This window comes from Mixia osmundae (genome assembly GCF_000708205.1).
Source record: "Mixia osmundae IAM 14324 unplaced genomic scaffold scaffold_8, whole genome shotgun sequence".
NCBI classification, from domain to species: domain Eukaryota; kingdom Fungi; phylum Basidiomycota; class Mixiomycetes; order Mixiales; family Mixiaceae; genus Mixia; species Mixia osmundae.
In genome coordinates this window covers 572195-590931 of record NW_014575556.1, presented here as the reverse complement: position 1 = coordinate 590931, position 18737 = coordinate 572195, and the positions used below count along the sequence as shown (strand labels likewise).

Below are 18737 nucleotides of genomic sequence, written 5' to 3'. Positions count from 1 at the left end.
AGCCTGAGTTACTGTCGAAGCGGCTACGGATGTCGCGGCCCCAACTGCAACAGAGGTAGCTAGGCTAGGCACACCTGACGCGCTTGCTGGACTCTCGCTAGCCGGCGTGTTTGTCGCGCTCGAACTGAACGTGCCGAGCGAGTCTGACTGTGCCGATGTTTGCGCTGCGGAGCCGGATGGATTCGCGGAGCCTGTCGGCGTGTACGACACCGGACCGACAGAGTCAGTCGGCGTGTAAGATACGGGCGCGACAGAGTCAGTGGGCGTGTACGATACCGGTCCGACCGATTCAGTAGGTGTGTATGAGACCGGGCCGACTGAATCGGTGGGCGTAGCAGTTTGTCCGGGTAAAGCTGAATCGGTAGGCTGCGAGCCATCTATGACTGACCCTGCTGGTGCCGCGCTCGTCCCGCTTGCTGCAGCGCTTCCACCAGCCGTTGGCGAAGCGCTGGCGGCATCCGTTGATGACGCGACAGGTGCGTCAGTAGGTGAAGCTGCCGTCGAGTCTGTGGGCGTTGCAGCACCCGTGTCGGAGGCCGGCGCTGAGTCGGTAGGCACGATTGAGTCGACAGGCACGATCGACGAGACTACGGACGCAACCGCCGAAGTAGGCAGAACATCGCTGGCAGCTGGCGCAGACCATGTAGATGGGACTGAAGTATCAACGGCTGCATCACTGCTCTGTGGTGCACTCGTGACGTCAGACTGAGCAACAGAGACAGGCACAGTAGCGCTGGCAGGAGTCGTATTGTCAGTAGAGCTTGACGTCAGCGTCGGCGCAGACCAAGTCTGAGGCACTTCGTCGCTGCTGGGATCTGTCGAGGTGCCAGCAATCGTAGGCGATGCTGAAGGTGTGTCTGCAACCATGTCAGCACTGCACTATGCAAGGCGAGTGCTAACGTACCTGTGGGAGTGGGAACAAGCGTCGGCAAGGCGTTGGTCACGCTCAAGACCGAGGACAGCAAATTGCCGCCGTCCGGCAAAGCGCTCGCTGCAGGCGAAGGATCAGAGGTAGTACTGGCCGGACTGACGCTGTCGGGGGTCGATGACGACTGAACGCTCGAGCTAGTAGCGGCACTGCTGGCACTCTCTGGGAGATCTGCAGTAGAGGGGTTGTCTGCACTCGATTGCTGTACCGAAGAGGAGCTGGCAGGAGCTGGCGTACTGGTAATCACACTGGTAACAGTGTTCGGAGCATCGCTGCTCGAACTTTCTGCTGCAGAAGTACTTGTCGAAGGTGCATTGGCCGTCGAGCTGGGTACGAAGGTACTGGAGGTATCTTGAGTCGTGCGCGCTGAACTGCTTGTTGCTGAAGATGAGGAACTCGAGCTGGCAGACGACCGTGCAGCATCAGTAGACGTTATTGAATCGGTGCGAGATGCGACCGTTGCATCGCTTGAGCTGCGATCAGTGCCGGACGCAGGCAATGACGATGTCGAGTCGCTAGCGCTATTTGCAGACGTGCGAGCGACTGCGTTACTCGTCGAGGCGATGGACGGACTCTCGTCGCTCGAGACGGCACTCGCCTTGCTTGATGTTGCGAGATCTGTTGTGGAGCTCGGAGCAGCTTTGCTTGACGTGGCAGTGGCCGTATCTGGTTTGCTAGTCTGATCATCCTTTGTCAAGGTAGACGCGTCTGTGCTACTTGCGGGATCGCTGCTAGTCTTGGTGGGGCTCGGCTGCTCGGAAGAGCTGCTGTCTGACCGAGTCGAAGATGTCAGGCTGGCGCTATTCGAGCTTGATGATGTCTTGCTCGTGCTGTCACTGACAAACGCGTCGCTTGTCTTTGAGCTCGTGGTGGCCTGCTCCGTCGAAGTAGGCGCGTATGAAGTGCTCTCGAAGGTCGATGTCAGAGTAGTGTCTACTGTACGCGTGACTTCTGTCGTTGTCTCAATAGAGGTGGTCTTTTCGGTGCCGTCCGAGTCTGTGAAAGTCGAGTCGGTCGTGTACGTGCTAGTCTCGACAACTTCCGTCGATGTCGGTATAAGCGAGGTCGATGTTACGACGACTGCTGACACTGTTAGTCGCGCTAAGGCTGCGCACAGGCATATGTGCTTACCATCGGCCTTGAGGGCCTGCAAGACGACTGCTTTCGAGCCAAAGCGAGAGGCCAGTGCGAGCGCAGTCTCGGCCGGCAGACTCGCGACCGGCGATGAGGTGGGTGGTGTCGTGCCTGACCTGAACGCTTTCGCTCTCAGGCGCTTGCCTTCCCTGTGCTTGTGATGCTTTGCTTCATGGTGTCGGTGCCTCCGTCGTTGAAGCGCTTCAGGATCATTGTGTGACTCTGCTGCGGTGAAGCCGGCGACAGACAGTAGAAGCGCAGCCAAGAGGGCGCGCTTGCGCCAGCTGGGTCGCTCCGACATGCTTGCGACTTGTTGATCAATGCGTCAATAAAAGAGTGTGGTGTGTGGGCGAATAATGATGTGACTGAATGCGGATGTGCGCTCAAGTATTGCTTCACTCGACTTCGACCGACAGAAAGTGACGTTGGCTTCCTTGCTGCACGAGTCCGTGCGACTGCGCGAGATCCGTGCGTTTTCTGTTATGGCGGACCGTGCCTGAACGCTTTTGTTTTGCCGCGCTGATGAAACGAGCGTGGCACTTGTCTCGAATGCTTGACAAGCGAGTCGGAGCTCAAGCTGAACGCATGGAGCAGCAAGTACCAGCTTGCACTGCTTTGCTGTTCTCTGTTGCTTCGTAGGACCGTTCTGAGCTTGGGCACGACTCGTCCATTCTGACCGATCGAGCGTTTCTTTCCTGCTTGGCTGGACGCGACGGCGACGCGTTTTTGTCGTGCAATCGAGACAGCCAAGTCAGGGAGAGGCGCAATGACGGGCTGCGGATGTCGGGACGGGATAGCGTCTCTGGACGGAAGGGACAGCCCAGGTCTGGCTGTCGACTTGAGGCATATGAGGCTGAGGAAGGAGCAGGCCCGACATGGTCCAGGTCAAAATATAGAGTCATACAATGTCGCTATGCGTTGCAGTGACAAAGTTGTATACGCAATTGAAGCATGTCCTGCTGGGATCTGCCAAGGTTGCTTGGCGTTGTCAAGAATGCGGTCATGCCTGACAATCGCGTGTGTGCATCGCTTGTGGCAGCACAAGATGTAAGCCTGGGGCACGGCGGCCTGCATCGTGTCGCTTGTCTTGTGCTGTCGTATTCTGTCCGGCTGCCTGAGCTGAGATCTTGACGGTAGTCGGCGAGGAGAGCAATCACGTGACTACGCAAGGCGCGCGAAAAACAAGCGACAAGTAGGAGCGGACAAGCGCATCAGAGCAGTCAGGCTGCCGGGCACGCAGCAAGATGGGTGACTTGGCGGCGGAAGTGGTCAGCTCGGAGTGCGCGAGGACTCCACGGGAGATCTCTGCCAACCGCTTCGCATCTCGACCGACTTCGACCAACAACGCATCGAAACGGCATGAGACCCCATCGACTACACGCCCCAAGTCCGCTGGCGAGCAAACGGCACCGCCAGACAGTAGTACTCTAGCCTTAGCCATGGTGGCGCGGCTCAGCAAGACGCCAGACAACTCTTCTCGTGCGATCGCAAAGTCGGGGACAAAGCCGTCATCCAAGCACAAGGCCACCGGTAGCACCCCTCAGACACCTCAGCAGACCGCAGAAGACCTGGACGCACCTTTTGGACAGCTCATATTGCTTCAAGCGGATTATCAGACCGAGCGCAATCGCTTTCCCTTGACCAAGGAGACATGCTCGTTCGGTCGCTTGGAGTCTTGCGATGTCAGGCTACACCTCAGCAACGTCAGCAAAGTCCATGCCGAGCTCCTCTTCACGCGAAAGAAGGATACTTCGATTGAGGCAGCACTTGTCGTGCACTCCGTCAACGGTCTTGTGCTCAACGGCATCCACTGCCAACAGAATACGGAGCATGCGCTGTACGATCAGGACATAATCGAGATAGCCAAGCGTGTCTTCAAATGGCAGCAACCTACATCCAAGCCAGCCAAGATGTGTGCGCCGCAGGTAGTCCGTTGCGCTACAAGCCCCTGAATTGCACTGACATGCGTACGCAGGCCACGCCTGCAACAGTCGCGCGCAAGTTCAAGCCTCGGCCGTCTGTCATGGACCGGGTCGTTCTCGACACGCCCTCGAGTCGGCCAATGCCAGCGCAGAAGCCCAATGGAGTCTTGGCAGCACCAATACCAGCCAAGCTCTGCAAAGATTACGATGACGAACCTACTTCCTTGATGCCTTGCCCGAAAGCCCTTCAGAACGACGTCAGAGTTTCTGCCCCACGGCCACGGCCTTCACGTACAATCTCCTCGACACCAAGACGCGCGGAGAAGACTTCAATGCCAGCAGATGCACCGGCCGATATCGTCACGCCGGGCTTCAGCCATGAAGTGTCAGTCAAATCGAAAGAGCGTACACTCCGCAAGCGGCACAGTATGCCTGGTCAATGGGCATCTCCTTCGTCTTGTTCCTCTTTCTCTGGCAGCAGCGAAGCTATGTCGCCTCTGTCAGCTCGGCCACCAGCATCGGCATCGCAGAGTCCCTCCTTGCGCGTATCTGATTGCTCGACATCAGACTCGCGAGTAGATCTGACAGACAATCTCCAGCTCGAAAGCGAGATCGAACTCTCATCTCTCAATCAGAGCAGTCAGGACGTGCTCCTATCAGTCGATGAGTCCATCCTCACTCAGCCAATGCCGTCGAGCTCTGTTCTTCCCAGCTCGCTTGCAAGAGGCAGTGCACGCAAAAGCATCAGACGAACCTCGATGGCAGACCAATTGGTCCAGACGCTCGAGCAAGAAAGACAGGCCGTTCAGGATGCCCAACACTATCCGCATCTCGAGCAGCTCGAAAAGCAGCATCTGAGCGCGTCTACGACCCCACCGAGCGATCGCGATCTGATCCATTTTGATAGCACGGGCAGCGGCCAGAAGGCTCAGCCTGCGTTTTTGGTCGATGCCAGAGTCACCGCGAAGCCTCGCAAAAGCTTCTTTGTGAGTTCCCTTGCGTGTCGAATGCAGGTGGCAGCTAATTTGTGCTCAGTCTTTCGCGCCGGACAGTCCCACAGCAAGCCTGCTTGCGAATCAGCGACCTCTTCAGCCTGTCCGAGCTAAAGCTCTCGTCAAGCCCGCGCCGTCTCCAGCCTTTACTGCGGTACCCCCATTAGACCCGCCCTGCGCATCGTCGGGCGGCGACAGCAGCATCGCAAACAGCGACGAGGAGGTGTCTGCGCTTCTTATCGGCCCTTGCCCTGCCACTCGCGCCCCGCCCGCAGCGCCCGCTCCCGAAAGCTCGCCTGGTATCCTGCCTGACGCTACGCCTCGCACGCCTGCTAGCACAGGGCTAGCACAGCTGACGCCTGCTCAGTCAACGCCTCCCAAGCCTCCTTTGCCGCGACCAGCCAGTCTTCCACGTCTCAGCAGACGATCGTCACTCCGCGAGCGTGTCATGCTCAAGAGCGCAATACAAGCTCATCTCGGCGACACGCGAGATCTCGATGCATTAGCAGCGCCGGCAGTTATAGCAAGCGCACAGAATGATCAGGACGCGCCACAATCTCCTGACGCCGCTTCCGCCAACGTTCCGTCTACAAGTGCGGCTGAGCCCGAGGCATTGGAGCACAACGATCATTACGAGCTCGAAGTAGCACCGGATGCTGAAAGCTCATCTGTCTCACCAGATCAAAGCCGTTCGCTTCGAAGCTCGATCACGCCGCCAGACACACCGGAGCCTGTTCTGAGCTCCTCTGACCGTGCAGCGAGAGCTCTTCGTCGAACGAGCGGGCAGTGGGCTAGCCCGACGTATCTGAACAAGGCCGTCTCGGAGAATATCGCATGGACCGAGATTGACAGCCAGTTCGAAGCGAATCTGTTGCCCGGCTCGACATCCGCGCTTGTCGATGGTCACAGTGAGGAGCTGTCCGATGATGTACGTTCATCGCATGCAATGTTATGCCCAGCTAAGTATGGTCCACCCTCGTCACAGAGTATCTGCTTGCCTCGTCGCGAGGCTTCGCCGTCGCGCACCATCTTACGGAAAACGCCTTCGCTTGAAGCGCTTAAGGCTGAGCAGAGAAAGCCAGCGACGCCCGTCGGTATCATCAGATCAATAAGCTCGCTTCTATCAGCTCGTAAGACGCCCCGAGTAGGCATGAACGCGTCTGCCAAACGCAAAGTCCAATTCAGCGACAAGCTGCACGTTCGCGAGTTCCAGAAGAAGCTATACGAGCACGCGGAGAAGCCGCCGAGCCCAAAGAAGAGTCGCATCGATCTCACGCGATGGCGCGCTGTCGAAGAAAGCTCCTCTGATTCTGTCGCGTCAGCATCATCGGAAGAGTCTTCAGATGAGGAGCACCCTTCCGCGAAATCTCAGTCAATGGCGGGCACGCCTCGCAGTACGGCTGCGCCTATGTCAGCCGTTGTCTCGACGCCCAGCTCGATGCGAGCGCGACGGGTAGCGACTGACTGCCCGCCGAGCGCAGTCAAGGAAATTGTCGATGCTCAGAAAGCTCAAGCCATGATGGCTTTGACACCCTTGCGAGCCTCACGGAAGCCTGTCAAAGCGGCGACTGCATCGATCGCAGAAAACGTCGCAGGCGCACAACGCGCGAAAGCTGCTGCAGACGATTTGCAGCGACTGTTAGCGACGCCTGTTCCTCGACTGGTCTCTCAGCCTCTGGTTTTCTTGGCGCGCATCACGCCAAAGCCGGAAGAAGCCTCGATAGCACTTTCGGAGCTGAAATCTGAGATCAGGAAGCTCGCAACAATCGAGAGAACGAGCCCGATCAAGTCCAGTCTGCCTACCATTGACGCAGCGAGTCTCGTCGACGGGCTTCATCTTTCCGCCACTCCTGCATCCGCCACACCCAACAGTATGACTACACCAGATCTTCGCGGCTTGCGTCATCTTTTCCAGCAGCAGGGTCCGTCGTCTGCTGCAACGCCTGCCGCTTTACGCGACGTCTCGAGCTTGTACAAGCTGCCGAGTAACACTTCCTTTACGCCTGATCTCCGCGGCGTCAAGCAGCTCCTTATGCCTGACACGCCCGCCGCGTCATCTGCTGCTTCAGTGAGCCAGGCCATCAAAAATCCCGTTGAGCTGCCTGCACCGGTCAAGACGAGCCTAGCTACGCCAGCTGCATCAGTGACGACGACAGCAACGCGAACAAATCGCCTGCAGCCGTCTGTCAAGATGACGAGATCACGATCACGCGAACAAGGCCTCAGTCAAGTGAGCGCTGTCGGCCCGGCACCTGAACCTCCTCGTTCGCGATTGCCGAGCAGGGTTCCTCGATCTGTACCTGTCAAGGTGCAAGTCAAAGAACCGATCAGCAGCAAAGCGTCTAGTCTGCCTCGAACAACACGAAGTGCGACGAGCATTCCGACTTCGTCGCTTCCTCAACCCGTCTTGCGCGCCTCGCGTCAAGTCTCGCAACCACAGCAGAAAGAGTCGGAAGCACCAAAGCTGACGAGAGGTCAACCTAAAGAGAAAGCTTTGGCCGCTCGACCTCGCTTCCGCTGAGGCCGTGCAAAGAATGTGTTACACTCGAATGCATTGAGGTCGCAAAGGGTCATACCCTACGTCGTGCAGCATCCCTCACTGCCGCCAAACGGGTCGCGTAGCCAGCGGGCAAGACGGTTCGTCGAGATTGACTGAGCCTGACGTCGTCTGCTGCGAAACCAGGTATACGGATATTCCAGTTTCGCTCTGCTCTCTCGCTTTCAGACGGTGCGTCTGCACTTAGAGGAGAAGCATATGCATACCCAGATGAAGCTGAACGTCTCTAACTTCGAGACGATCGGACTTGCGATGTTTTGCGAGCTGGCAGGAGAACCGAGTGACGGAATCGATAAACTCATCTGCAATATCCAGAAGCAGCTGTATAGCGTAACCTAGATGAGCAAGGGGACGAGATAGAAGAGATACGATCTACTAACGTCTTCGACTGCGCTGTCGAGACTCTCGTCGGGATCAATACTCTCGAGCAGCTGCTGGAGCTTCCTCTTGTTGAGCATTCTTCCATCTGGGCGTTCTTGCGGCAGAAGCGGTCGATTGACAGGGCCCGGTGTCGCCGTGTTTGGCAGCGAAGGTCGACTGCCTCCTGGTCCCGAGGGAGGGTCGGTGATGGCGGGTGTACCCAGGATGGGCTGAGCGGCGAAGCCTTGCGAGAGCGTCGGCCTTGATCCTTGCTTCGGTGGCGCCTCTGGCTGAGGCGGTGGAATCTTCATCTCTGCAGGAACTGCCATACTCTGGGACATGATCGATGTGGTTGGGGGCGGACCGGTCTGTGAAGGTTGAGGCCTTGCAGCAGCAGGAGGGGGCGCGGCGGCGTTGGCGGCGGCAGCTTTGCGAGGCGGTGGTCTTGCTCGCTTTGGCAGGTCAGATCTGCCACCTGCGTTGCCGTTGTCTGGGCTGGCAGCGCTGGCGGGAGAGGAAGCGTTTGCAGCTCCGTTGGCTGCCTGTGAGGGCTGTGAGCCGGAAGGAGCGGGTGCAACGGGTTGGGCAGGCGCGCCCATCTGTCTCTGTCGTTGCTGCTGTGCTGCAAGGTTGGCGCGCATGAGCTCGGATTGCTGTCTCTGATAGTTGAGTGCGGCATTCTGTTGCTGTTGCTGCTGCTGCAACTGTGGCGAGTTGATGGCCTGGCCAGCTTGATTTTGAGTCGAAGCAGTGGACTGCGACGGTTGCGGTAAGCCGGGTATACTCTGTAGGAGATAGCTGCCTCCCGGCCTCTGAGCGATGAGGTTGTAGGCACGCTTGGCCTCTTCGAGTTGACTCTGATTGCGCGCTCGCTCTTCAGCCGAGCCGACACCTTGGGCGAGGACTGCCTCGAGGTTGGCCATGCGTGTGACGAGATTGGTGACGACTGCACGAGCCTGGTTCATGTCTGGCGGGACAGTGCCTCCATTGGCATTCTGTCCGGGTTGGCGAGCCTGCTGAGTCTGTTGAGCGGCTGCAATCTGCTGATGCTGTTGGTGCTGCTGCTGCTGCTGCTGCTGCTGCTGCTGCTGTTGCATCTGCATCAAGAGGGCAGCATTGGGCTGATTCTGTCCATTGTTGGGGAACCCGCCGGCTTGCTGTGCTTGCTGTGAGTCTCTCGCCTGAGCGAGGTATCGTCGGAGTGTAGCGACTTGCTCGGGACCGAGCTGTCCGTTCTGAGCGGCATGGATCAGTCTCTGCAGTACGGCCGGGTCTGCAAAGATCTGCTGGTTCAGTGCATTCATCTGGCCTGCTTGGGCTGCGTTAGGCTGTCCGTTGGCCTGCTGACTCGGCGCCTGTCCTTGCTGCAAGCCTGCCATGAAGTGGCCATTCTGAGCCATCTCGAAGCTGATCGACTCGATTGACTCGCTCAAGGAGACACCGAGCCGTCGATTCTGACCCTCAGCCGCTTACCAAGGCGTCTGTCGAGCTCGTCCCCGGTCGGTCTGAGCTGGCCTGGGGCGGTCTCTGCCTGGCCAAGTCACGCGAATTTATTTGGCTGGGCTGGAAAGCTGCGCACAGCCGAGAAGAGGCAGGCAAGGAAATGGCAGCAAAGGTCTACGTCGGCAATCTGGCCTGGGGGACAGATGAGGAGATCCTCAGACAAGCATTCGGAGTTCACGGACAAGTGATCGATGTCATTGTCATGAAGGAACCTCAGACCGGGCGCTCTCGCGGATTCGGCTTCGTCACTGTCAGTTCCTAAGTTGACATTCCCTATCCACTCGAACGGTTGCTCGTGTGCGTTGGGTTGCGCATTGGACTGGTCCTGATTCTCTGTTTGTCTTGCCTTGCCGTTTCAAAGTTTGCAAACCCACAAGAGGCAGAGGTCGCAATCGCCAACATGAACGAACAACAGCTCGTATGTGCCTCCTTTTTCTTGCCCGTCCGACTCCTTCTCCCTTGGTCTCCCGAGGGCCTCGCTCAGTGGTCGCTATCGGTTCTCAAGACTGCATGGCTACCGCTTCGTTCATGCTCGCTCTCGTCTGTTTTCGAATGGCCGGATTCTGACTGGCCTTGCTCGCCTGCTTTCTTTTTTTGGCTTCTGCCTCGACGGATGCGCTGCGCTGTTTCGCTTCTTGCTGGCTATATTTATCGACTTCTGGGTTCGGTCTGCGCAACGAACGCTCGTTTTCTTGGATCGCCCTCGGTGGGACCGACTGGCTGGCTCTGTCTCGGTCTGCTCGGGCTCTGTCTGGCTTTGGCTTCGGGTTGCTCGGCTCGATCTGTGCGTCTTGCTTGTCGATGTGCTGGCTGTCTACTGGGATCGTCTGGCCTTACATGACTGTCTCTGTCCCGCTACGTATCGGCTTGATTCGTGTCGGTCCTCTGCCTCGCCACACGCACTCATCTACTACAGGGTGGGCCGCCTGATCTCTATAGAGATGATCTCACTTATATGGATGTATCAGATGGTCGCACCCTTCGTGTGAATTATGCCAACAATCGAACCGGGCCAGGCGGCGGCGGCGGTTATGCTTCTGCTCCCGGCGGCGGCAGTCGGTCATCAGACTAGACTCCTTGCGGTCTCGCTCATGCATGACGAGCAGTGTATGCAGGCTACGGTCAGCCACAGCAAAGCTATGGTCAACCTCAGGGTGGCTACGGCGGTGGCAAGTCTCATCGTGATCATGTCTATCGATCCGAGCGAGCTGATCATGGCGTTGTGTAGGCGGCGGCTACGGCGCGCAAGGTGCTGCTCAAGGCTACGGTGGTCAAGGTCAAGGTGGCTACGGTGGCCCACAAGGTATGCTCATCACCTTTTCGAGGCCCAAGATCGAGCTCATTCGCGGTGCAAGGTGGCTATGGAGGTCAAAATGGCGGATACGGCCAACAAGGCGGTTACGGAGCTCCCCAGGGCGGCTACGGCGGCCAGGCTGCCCAGGGCGGCTATGGCGGTCAAGCGCCTCAGGGTGGCTACGGCGGTGGTGCGCCCCAGGGTGGCTTCGGCGGTGCTGTACCTCCTTCTGGCGGATACGGCGGTGCGGGTCCTCAAGGTGGAGGTGGCTACGGCGGAGGCAATTCCGGCGGAGGAGGTGGTGGCTACGGAGGTTACTAAGAACGACATGAACTCTTTGCAGGCGCGCGCTGTGTATGCCTCTCTCTGCTCTATCTAATTCATTCGAATGCATGCCAATCTACTTTCGCTAGGCCGGTGTCTCATACTTTGAGATGATGTACCACGCATGAATGACGCCGGGGATCCAGCCCAGGATGAATAACACTGCATAGTCAGCTTCGTGTGAGCTGATGAAGAGCAGAAGAAGGAATGATCGACTGACAGACATTGATCCAAAAGTCAGCGTGACATCCACGTTTGACAAAGACACTAATAGGCGGGACGAAGATTGCCAAGAAGTACAAAAGGATGTCACTCTGCGGTTCACATGAGCTACAGCCTATTGGTCCGACACGTAGACTCACGTTTGAGGACGGCATCGTTGCCCAGCTTTGCTTGCCTGCTCAGCGCCCGCTTTGGCAGGTGTTGCTGCGCGTCGTTCGCGTTGTGATCGAATTCGAACTTCGAATTTGGCTCGTGCCGTTTGACGGCTATCTCTAGCTGTGTCTCTGTCCGTTCGCCAACAGACGACAGGAGCCGCACTTGCTTGTCAGGCACGCCAACGCATCGGTGTATCATTAGCAGCGCAAAGCAGCGCAGAGGTCACATTTGCATCGAAGCCCCTGCCTTTTTTTTGTGCGTCCACGGCTTGAGTGCTCAGCAGCTCTGCCATCCCATCAGCGTCCAAATAGAGACTTCACCGCTTTGTGGACCATTTGCGTTCGTGGTGTGCTTCTGCTCAAACCTTACCTCGCAACGCGATAAGCACGAGTCGATGAGATGGCCAGGCCGAAGCGTCAAAGTGCTGTTGCGGCACAGAACATGATTCAGGCAAGCGCAAACGATGAACTAGACACGCGCAACTCGATTGAGCTCAGCGAGATTGCCGGCTTGTCAGCCACCAAAACCAAAAAGGCCCTCAAAGATCGCGATCTCGACACAGAAGGGACTCCAGCTGAATTGACTGCACGACTGACTGCAGCCATCGCATCCCGCAAATTGGACGCCACTCCCATTGCTATGGACGTCGACGAAGACTTTGATGCTACACAAGGTGGCACGACGATGGCCGCCACGGGCCGAGATGATCCTGATTCGCTCGAAGCAATTTCGAAGCTCTCCGTCAACGAGCTCAAGACTCGTCTGCGCCAGTCTGGCATGGTCACCAAAGGCGCAAGAGCCGAACTGATTGCCCGTCTTGATCTCGGTCTCAAGACCAAAGAAGCGCAACAACAGAAACTGGTTGAGCAGAAGCAGCACCTCGAACAGATCAAGGACGAGCTCAAACACCTCGATGCAAAGGGTATTGCTCACAAACTCGACACGTTGCGCAAAGATGCAAATGCGGCAGGCAGTAAAGCCGAAAGGCTCATCACAGACTTTGAGGAGAAACTCCGTCAAGCTCAGATCGCCAAAGGCATCCTTGAGGCTCGTCGAGCAGCCGAGGCCGAAGCTGCTTCGAGCGGCAAGAGCGTTTCGCCGATCACTGAGGAGCAACGACTGCGAATTGTCAAGGGTGCCGCCAAGCTGGCAGCAGACAAGGCAGCCGAGATCCGCAGCTCGACAGAATATGCCAAGAGAACAGGCGAGGGAGCTAAAGTCGCGCTCGAACTATTCGGTAGAGTCCGAGCCTCATGGCGCCAAAATTCCAAGCCCGCTCCTGGCGTACCAGTCTTCGCTTGGCGCGTGCACGAGCTCAATGGCTTGCAGCTCTCGGAAATCAAAGTCGAGCTTGACCGCCGTGGTCTTGACAAAGTCGGCTCGAAGCCTACACTGATCAATCGTCTCATCGAGGACTCCAACAAAGCCATCCTCAGCCAGATGACGCCCGCTATGGACAATTACGGTCGCGATAAACTGCCAATTGCGCTCAAGCGACGTATTGCGGAACATGTCGCCGTTGGTGGCCGCTTGGGTGATCTCCTGAACCTCGAAGCTGCTAGCCGCAGCTGGCGTGTGGCTATCTGTTCGTTGTCCTTCTTCTCTCGTCTGACGTATCGTCTGATCATCGGAACAGATCTTGACATCTTCAGATGGAAAAGCATTGCGCGCGAACGTGGCTACTATGGCTTTGCTCCTCTGTCAACAGGTCGCGAACTCAGCAGAGACGCAGTCAAGTATACCTGGCGTCAGACGGCGATCAGCGAGTATCGGAACAGTTGCTGCAAGTGCATGTGCGCCATTGCCACCGGTCCAGGCGGCAATGAAGAGTACCGACCTTGGTTCCCGTATTTGCCCAAATCGCGCGGTGAACCATCATGGGTCAAGGTAGGATGGCACCCCGATCAGCCAGCAGGGTTGCTGATGATATAGCATGCTCAGGTCTGCTACTGCTGTCAGATGTACGTTAAGGAATTCAAGATGGTTCCAAAGGAGTATGCTCGCCGTCTTGGCCTCACAAAAGAAGAGATAGAGGACGTTCCCTGTCGCACTCTGGCAGAAAAGACCGAAATCAAAGATGGCAGATCAGTCGTCGTCCGCGAAGCCAAGACAGTCTACCTTTGTGCTTGGTTCGACGAGCTTCTCGAGCTGCGCAAGAATCGCAACAAGGATGCTATATATCGTCTTGCCGGCGATGGAGCAGACGAGCTCAGGTCCTACATCGCAACGAAGCAGCTCGGTAATGCAAAGCATGATCCTATTCGTCAGCTCTACATTGGATATACCCTTCAAAAGACGTTGCCCACGCCAGAACAGGCTCGAGAGATCGTCAGAGAGCTTGGCAGACGCAAACGCATCATCGCAGAGTGCGAGAAGCGCCTCGAGCATCTCTGTCTCATCGAAGCACTCACAGGAGAGAGTCGTGCTATCTGGGAAGCTCGTCTGTCGACTTGCCTTCGTTTCAAAGGTAAGAGGGTCGCGGTATGAGCGAGACTTCTGCTGATGAGCACGTTTGCACCAGGCTGCACTGCCGACATGGTGCTGACTCCTCTCTTGCGTGGCCACCAAATGAGAATGCTTCATGCTAGCTTCAGCACTCGCTATGCTGCAACAGACAAGGCAGATTTATTCGAGCGTGCTTGGGACAAGTTCATCTACAAATGGTCGCCGGAGTACTGCACGGAGGAGCTCGTCGAGGATCAAGTGCAAGCACTCGCCGCTATCGAAAAAGCTCGTACGCAGCGCAAAGTCGACAAAGCGGCTCGTATAGAAGCGCGTCGCTTGGCTTTGCTCGCAAAGTATGCCAGCACAGACTATGCCGATGTTATTGGGCCTGTGCTCGAAGCAAAGCCTTTCATCGCGAACGACACATGGTGGAACGACGAGCAAGTCGAAGGAGAACTCTTCGAGGCGGAAGAGCTCGCTTATCAGGCTCGTGTCGACGAACTTGACGAGCGTCGCAAGGCAGTGCAAGCTATGAGGGCCGCTTCCGAGGAATCTCGCTCGCCTCGTCAGAAGACTTCGCCGGCTTCGTCTCGTGCCGACAACCGCATGGATATTGATAGTCGTCCGATTCGCATGAGCATACTTGCTGACAGTGACGATGACGGTGATGTCAATATGAACTGATGAATGATCGGCAACTACGACGCAAGCACGCAAAAGAGATTGATGCAGATTCAGCGACATATCTGCAGATGTTGCTACAACAAGCAGAGCAATCGCAAATACCTGTTGTTGCCAATGACAATAAGCATTCTGCTCGAGCGCTTCTCGTCTCAGGGGATGTCTTCAGAAAACCGACAATAAATATCAACGAGTAAATGCAAGCACTCGGACGAGCTCCTTGTGTAGAGGTTGTAAGGCTCCAGAGCAGGCCCGAGTGTCGATGCCGTTCAGTCCGCCCGTCAGTGCGATTATCATCAAGAATTGAAGGTTTTCGCGCAGAGGGGTCACTTACCGTGCTTTTCGCCTCGAACAGTCACTGGGTACAGGTGACACGTCAGCATAGAGCCCAAAGACGCTTGCAAGAGGCGGAAGGTCAGACAAGGTTGAAACTTTTGGATTATCTGGATTGTCGACATGTAGTCTTCCGACGAAAATTGTAGGATCATTGTTCATCGCGCCAGGAGTGGATGTGGAGCGGGCTGACTGACCATATCGCTGCGTCGAAACCTTAATGACGATCTCATTGCTACATCTGTGCGTCAATACGGGTCAGTATGAGCTCGGATGCTCGCAGACAGGGGCAAAGATCAGGTCAAGTGTAAGTTGTCTCGTCAACGGCCGACCAAGCTTGCGGCGAGGTCTGCCTCATCGTGTTGGATTGTTCGTTTCGTTGTTTGTTCATCTTGAAGAAGCTGCTACTCCAGGAGAAGACAAGTACTCACCTTCAGTACCGCTAACAAAAGAAGAGGACACAGGCCTGCGAAGACGCGCAGGAGTGACACGTCATCAGATCTCCCGCGTCCCCTTTGTTTTCTCGAGGCAGCCTGTCTCGCATCAACGCCGCCCTCACTGTCAGGCTGCCGACGGCACACGACGCAGAGCAGAGCAGACATCGAGTGAGGCTAGCCGATTTCGTGATCTGATCGGACAGCGCTCGCGCGAGTCAAGATGGCAACCTCTTTTGCAGCAATCGGCGCGACCCTCACTTATAGCTACGGCACTGATGGCGCGGGCGTCTGGGCCAACACGATCGCTCCGACAGCGACATCTGGCATTGTGGCCACAGCGACGCTTGCCGGCAATGCCAACACTGGATCTGGCTCCAATGCCGTCTCTGCCGATGATTCAAGTTCATCAAAGTCGAGCGGCATTGGTACAGGCGTCATTGCCGCCATCGCCGCCGTCGCTGCCGTCATCATCATTGGTGCCATTGTGTGTCCCTTCTCTGTCTTTGGGAACTCTGAGCTGATATGTCGGCTTGCACAGATCATGATTGTGATGGTCCGACGGAAGAAGCAGAAGCGAGCGGCGGCTTCTCGTATGCGCGAGTCTTGGGTGTACGTTCCATTGAATGAATGGCGTATGCGGTGCCTGATCTGGCTATGTACTCAGTGGTGGACGCATGGACCCCAATGTCTCGACGACGACACTCCAGGCGAGCGAACAAGCCGTCAATACCGGCTACCTTGCATCGCACTTGGGCGCGTCCCGTCAGGCAAGAGGCCAGCCCAATTCTTACCCGCCATCACCTTCGCCGCTTAGCTCACCCGGTCTACCTCGGTCGAGTGCAAGCAGTCAGGCAGGCTACATGTCTGCACAGTCCAGTCGGAACACCGCCACACCGCCTGGCCTGAGCGGCTCACAGTTTGCACCTGCGGCATCGCGTCAACAGCATGCACCGTCTTCCGCTGGATCGACATACGACTCCCGCGCGTACGCTCAGCAGCAAGAACAAAGGCAGGCGCAGTACGAAGCGCAGCAGCTGGCGGCCCAACAAGCGCAGCAGCAAGCACAGATCCATGCGCAGCGACAGCGTGAATATGAATACAGGCAATCTCAGGCCCGTTCACAACCACGATCTCAGGCGGGCTCAGACTATCACTCCGCAGCCGAAGCCTATGCACCTCGCGAGTCTCGACAGCACTATCAGCAGTATGCACAACAGCCTCAGCAGCAGTATTCGACACGGGATGCACGCAGCCCCGGAGGCCACAGCGGCCAAGGCTATGCCATGTGATCCTCTCTCTTACTTTTAATCATTCACGACACCTTGCTTCCATGTTATCTTGATCATCGGACGTGTTTCTCTGGGCTCGCTGGCTGGCTGGGAGATCTACCTGGGACTGTCTCGTTTTGAAGACCGATCGAACCTTTTTCAATTTTCTTATTCTCAAACGCGGCTTCTGGACCGACAAAGTCGCCGAGCATTCCGGGGTAGCGCGCGCCCTTTATGGCTCCACAAAAGCGCTGCTCTGGTCGAAAAGCTATACAAAGGGTGCCCGGCTGACGCTCATTATCTACGATATACCCTTCAGTGCTCACGACGTCGATATAAGCTTCCGCCGTCATAGACCGTCAATCGCTAGCACCGAACGCCAAGTCGTCTGACAATGGCCGCGTTACTTCGACCTATCGTCAATGAGATCGTCGCACGAGCGGTGCTCGATCTCAACTCAATCACCATGTCAGATCCCACTGACAATGGCTTCACAATGACAGTGGCCGGCAAGCTAAGCAAGACTGTGCGTGACACAGCGAGGATGCTATCGTGCCATCTTGCTGATCATAATGACGAACGCAGGGGCCCTTTCCCGCCGGCATCAAATTCAACTCATCCAAAGCGAAGTCGGACGATGAGATTGTGATGAAGATGAATTGGCGCGGCAAGACTGTCGCCAACATCAACAGAATTGACGAGAAGATCTCACTTGGCGTCAATCGCTTTGCACCGACCATGTTCTCTCTGTAAGCTCTGCTTCTTCGACGGTATTGATCTATTATCTGACATAATGTCCACAGTGGACCCTTCAAGGCAACTTTTGTCGACCAGAAAGTCGGAGACGAGTTCATTCGCAGTATCATGGAATCCGGCGACGTTGGCAAAGGCAGAGGAGGCGGCATTGATCTGACTCTCGAAGGCGTCATCAGGGTTAAGTCATTCGGCATCAAGATCCCAAAAGTGACGATGGTCAAGACTGTGAAGCTCTTCGGCCTCAACAAACTCGATGGCGCGCTTCAAATGTCGCCTTCTGTCTCTTCGAAGCCTTCTAGCAAGACGAATACTCTCAAAGTTGAATCCTTCGACATTGTAGAAGGCACGCGCAATGCGTTGATATGTACCGCCCAGATCAAGCTCAATAATCCCCAAGATCTCATGTCGCTCAACTTGGGTCAGCTCAAAATGGACGTCATGATCCCATCTGCTTCGTCTTCGAAGAAAGGCAAGCTTGTCGATATGGGCTCGCTAAGCATGGAAAGTGCGCTCGCTCTGAAAGCTGGTCAGGAGAACACTATCTCGGTAAAGATGACCCTTGATCCGATGAGGATCAAGAAAGACGGCCGCAAATTCGTCAGCGATTTCATAAACGGTCTGCAGCCGATCGTGTACGCTCAGGCCGAAGACTCAAAGGGCTGGCTCCCGCGTGTGCTCGGCAAATACACCATCATCGCGTCCACACCTATCCTTTCTACATTGCTCGTCCAGTCTGCCGCCGTCGACACCTCTGAAGATCAGGATACTGGCAGTGCCGACACTCACCCTGCTTCAATCACTCTGACACTTGCGAATCCTTTCTCGACAGCCTATACGGTCACAAGCTTCCACGGAGAGGCTACCGCGTTTGGTATCGTCATTGGCAAGATTGATGTCGCAGAAGACGATACGACGGTAGAAGGCAATGGAACAGAAGAGACGCCCGAATATGATATCGATATTGTGCGGGAGCCAAAGACGCTCGTCAAGTTGCTCGAAGCAGCTGCAAAGGCGAAACGTGTAAGCCTGAGCGATGTCAAAGACGTACTCGATCGCATCGCCGGTCGCAGCTCGAGTACAAAGTCGGTGAGCGACAAGTCAAGGAAGCAGCTGCAAGATGTCGCGAAGAAGTGCTTGGGCAAGCTTGACTGTAGTTTCTCCGTCGAGGTTTCCGAATCGATTGGCAAGTATGCCATGACAGTCCGGCTAGAGCAAGACAAGGTGCCTTGCACGATCTCTACCGAGCTCATCAACGAGATCCTCAACGAGTGCGTCTTTCCGGTCGCTCTGGTAGCTCTTGCTGACTGCGGCGCAGAGTTATTCCTTGATGACTTTGAGCAGTCGGATGCACGATAGGGTTTAGGTCGGATCCTACTTGTTAACATTATAATCACAGACACTTGTTGCGTTGCAATACAAAACATG

General features: G+C 56.3%; 8 protein-coding genes across 8 annotated transcripts; 5 read left to right on the top strand and 3 right to left on the bottom strand.

Moving 5' to 3' along the window:
* Positions 1-1025: 1025 nt before the first annotated feature.
* L969DRAFT_568182 (uncharacterized protein) lies at positions 1026-2498 on the bottom strand. The gene is made up of 3 exons (XM_014711187.1): positions 2060-2498; positions 1650-2008; positions 1026-1594 (listed from the first exon to the last, which is right to left on the bottom strand). The coding sequence occupies exons 1-3, from the start codon at positions 2361-2363 to the stop codon at positions 1361-1363; spliced, it is 897 nt and encodes a 298-aa protein (XP_014566673.1). The 5' UTR covers positions 2364-2498; the 3' UTR covers positions 1026-1360.
* A 688-nt stretch (positions 2499-3186) lies between these two features.
* L969DRAFT_64954 (uncharacterized protein) lies at positions 3187-7989 on the top strand. Its single transcript, XM_014711186.1, has 4 exons — positions 3187-3990; positions 4038-4970; positions 5020-5904; positions 5962-7989. The coding sequence occupies exons 1-4, from the start codon at positions 3307-3309 to the stop codon at positions 7495-7497; spliced, it is 4038 nt and encodes a 1345-aa protein (XP_014566672.1). The 5' UTR covers positions 3187-3306; the 3' UTR covers positions 7498-7989.
* L969DRAFT_51607 (uncharacterized protein) lies at positions 7547-9293 on the bottom strand (the record flags this gene model as incomplete). The annotated part of the gene is made up of 3 exons (XM_014711185.1): positions 7547-7686; positions 7740-7854; positions 7914-9293. The coding sequence occupies 3 exons, from the start codon at positions 9291-9293 to the stop codon at positions 7547-7549; spliced, it is 1635 nt and encodes a 544-aa protein (XP_014566671.1).
* A 203-nt stretch (positions 9294-9496) lies between these two features.
* L969DRAFT_95941 (uncharacterized protein) lies at positions 9497-11069 on the top strand (the record flags this gene model as incomplete). The annotated part of the gene is made up of 6 exons (XM_014711184.1): positions 9497-9646; positions 9758-10180; positions 10313-10451; positions 10503-10585; positions 10625-10699; positions 10752-11069. 6 exons carry the CDS (start codon positions 9497-9499, stop codon positions 11067-11069), a joined length of 1188 nt encoding a protein of 395 aa, XP_014566670.1.
* Positions 11070-11099: 30 nt separating this feature from the next.
* Positions 11100-11391, bottom strand: L969DRAFT_18886 (uncharacterized protein; the record flags this gene model as incomplete). The annotated part of the gene is made up of 3 exons (XM_014710919.1): positions 11100-11176; positions 11235-11328; positions 11377-11391. The coding sequence occupies 3 exons, from the start codon at positions 11389-11391 to the stop codon at positions 11100-11102; spliced, it is 186 nt and encodes a 61-aa protein (XP_014566405.1).
* A 442-nt stretch (positions 11392-11833) lies between these two features.
* On the top strand, positions 11834-14521 carry L969DRAFT_51645 (uncharacterized protein; the record flags this gene model as incomplete). The annotated part of the gene is made up of 4 exons (XM_014711183.1): positions 11834-12977; positions 13029-13279; positions 13334-13859; positions 13914-14521. The coding sequence occupies 4 exons, from the start codon at positions 11834-11836 to the stop codon at positions 14519-14521; spliced, it is 2529 nt and encodes an 842-aa protein (XP_014566669.1).
* A 987-nt stretch (positions 14522-15508) lies between these two features.
* Positions 15509-16577, top strand: L969DRAFT_18884 (uncharacterized protein; the record flags this gene model as incomplete). The annotated part of the gene is made up of 3 exons (XM_014710918.1): positions 15509-15772; positions 15827-15897; positions 15953-16577. 3 exons carry the CDS (start codon positions 15509-15511, stop codon positions 16575-16577), a joined length of 960 nt encoding a protein of 319 aa, XP_014566404.1.
* A 373-nt stretch (positions 16578-16950) lies between these two features.
* Positions 16951-18715, top strand: L969DRAFT_64942 (uncharacterized protein; the record flags this gene model as incomplete). Its single annotated transcript, XM_014711182.1, has 3 exons — positions 16951-17082; positions 17142-17305; positions 17360-18715. The coding sequence occupies 3 exons, from the start codon at positions 16951-16953 to the stop codon at positions 18666-18668; spliced, it is 1605 nt and encodes a 534-aa protein (XP_014566668.1). The 3' UTR covers positions 18669-18715.
* Positions 18716-18737: the final 22 nt, after the last annotated feature.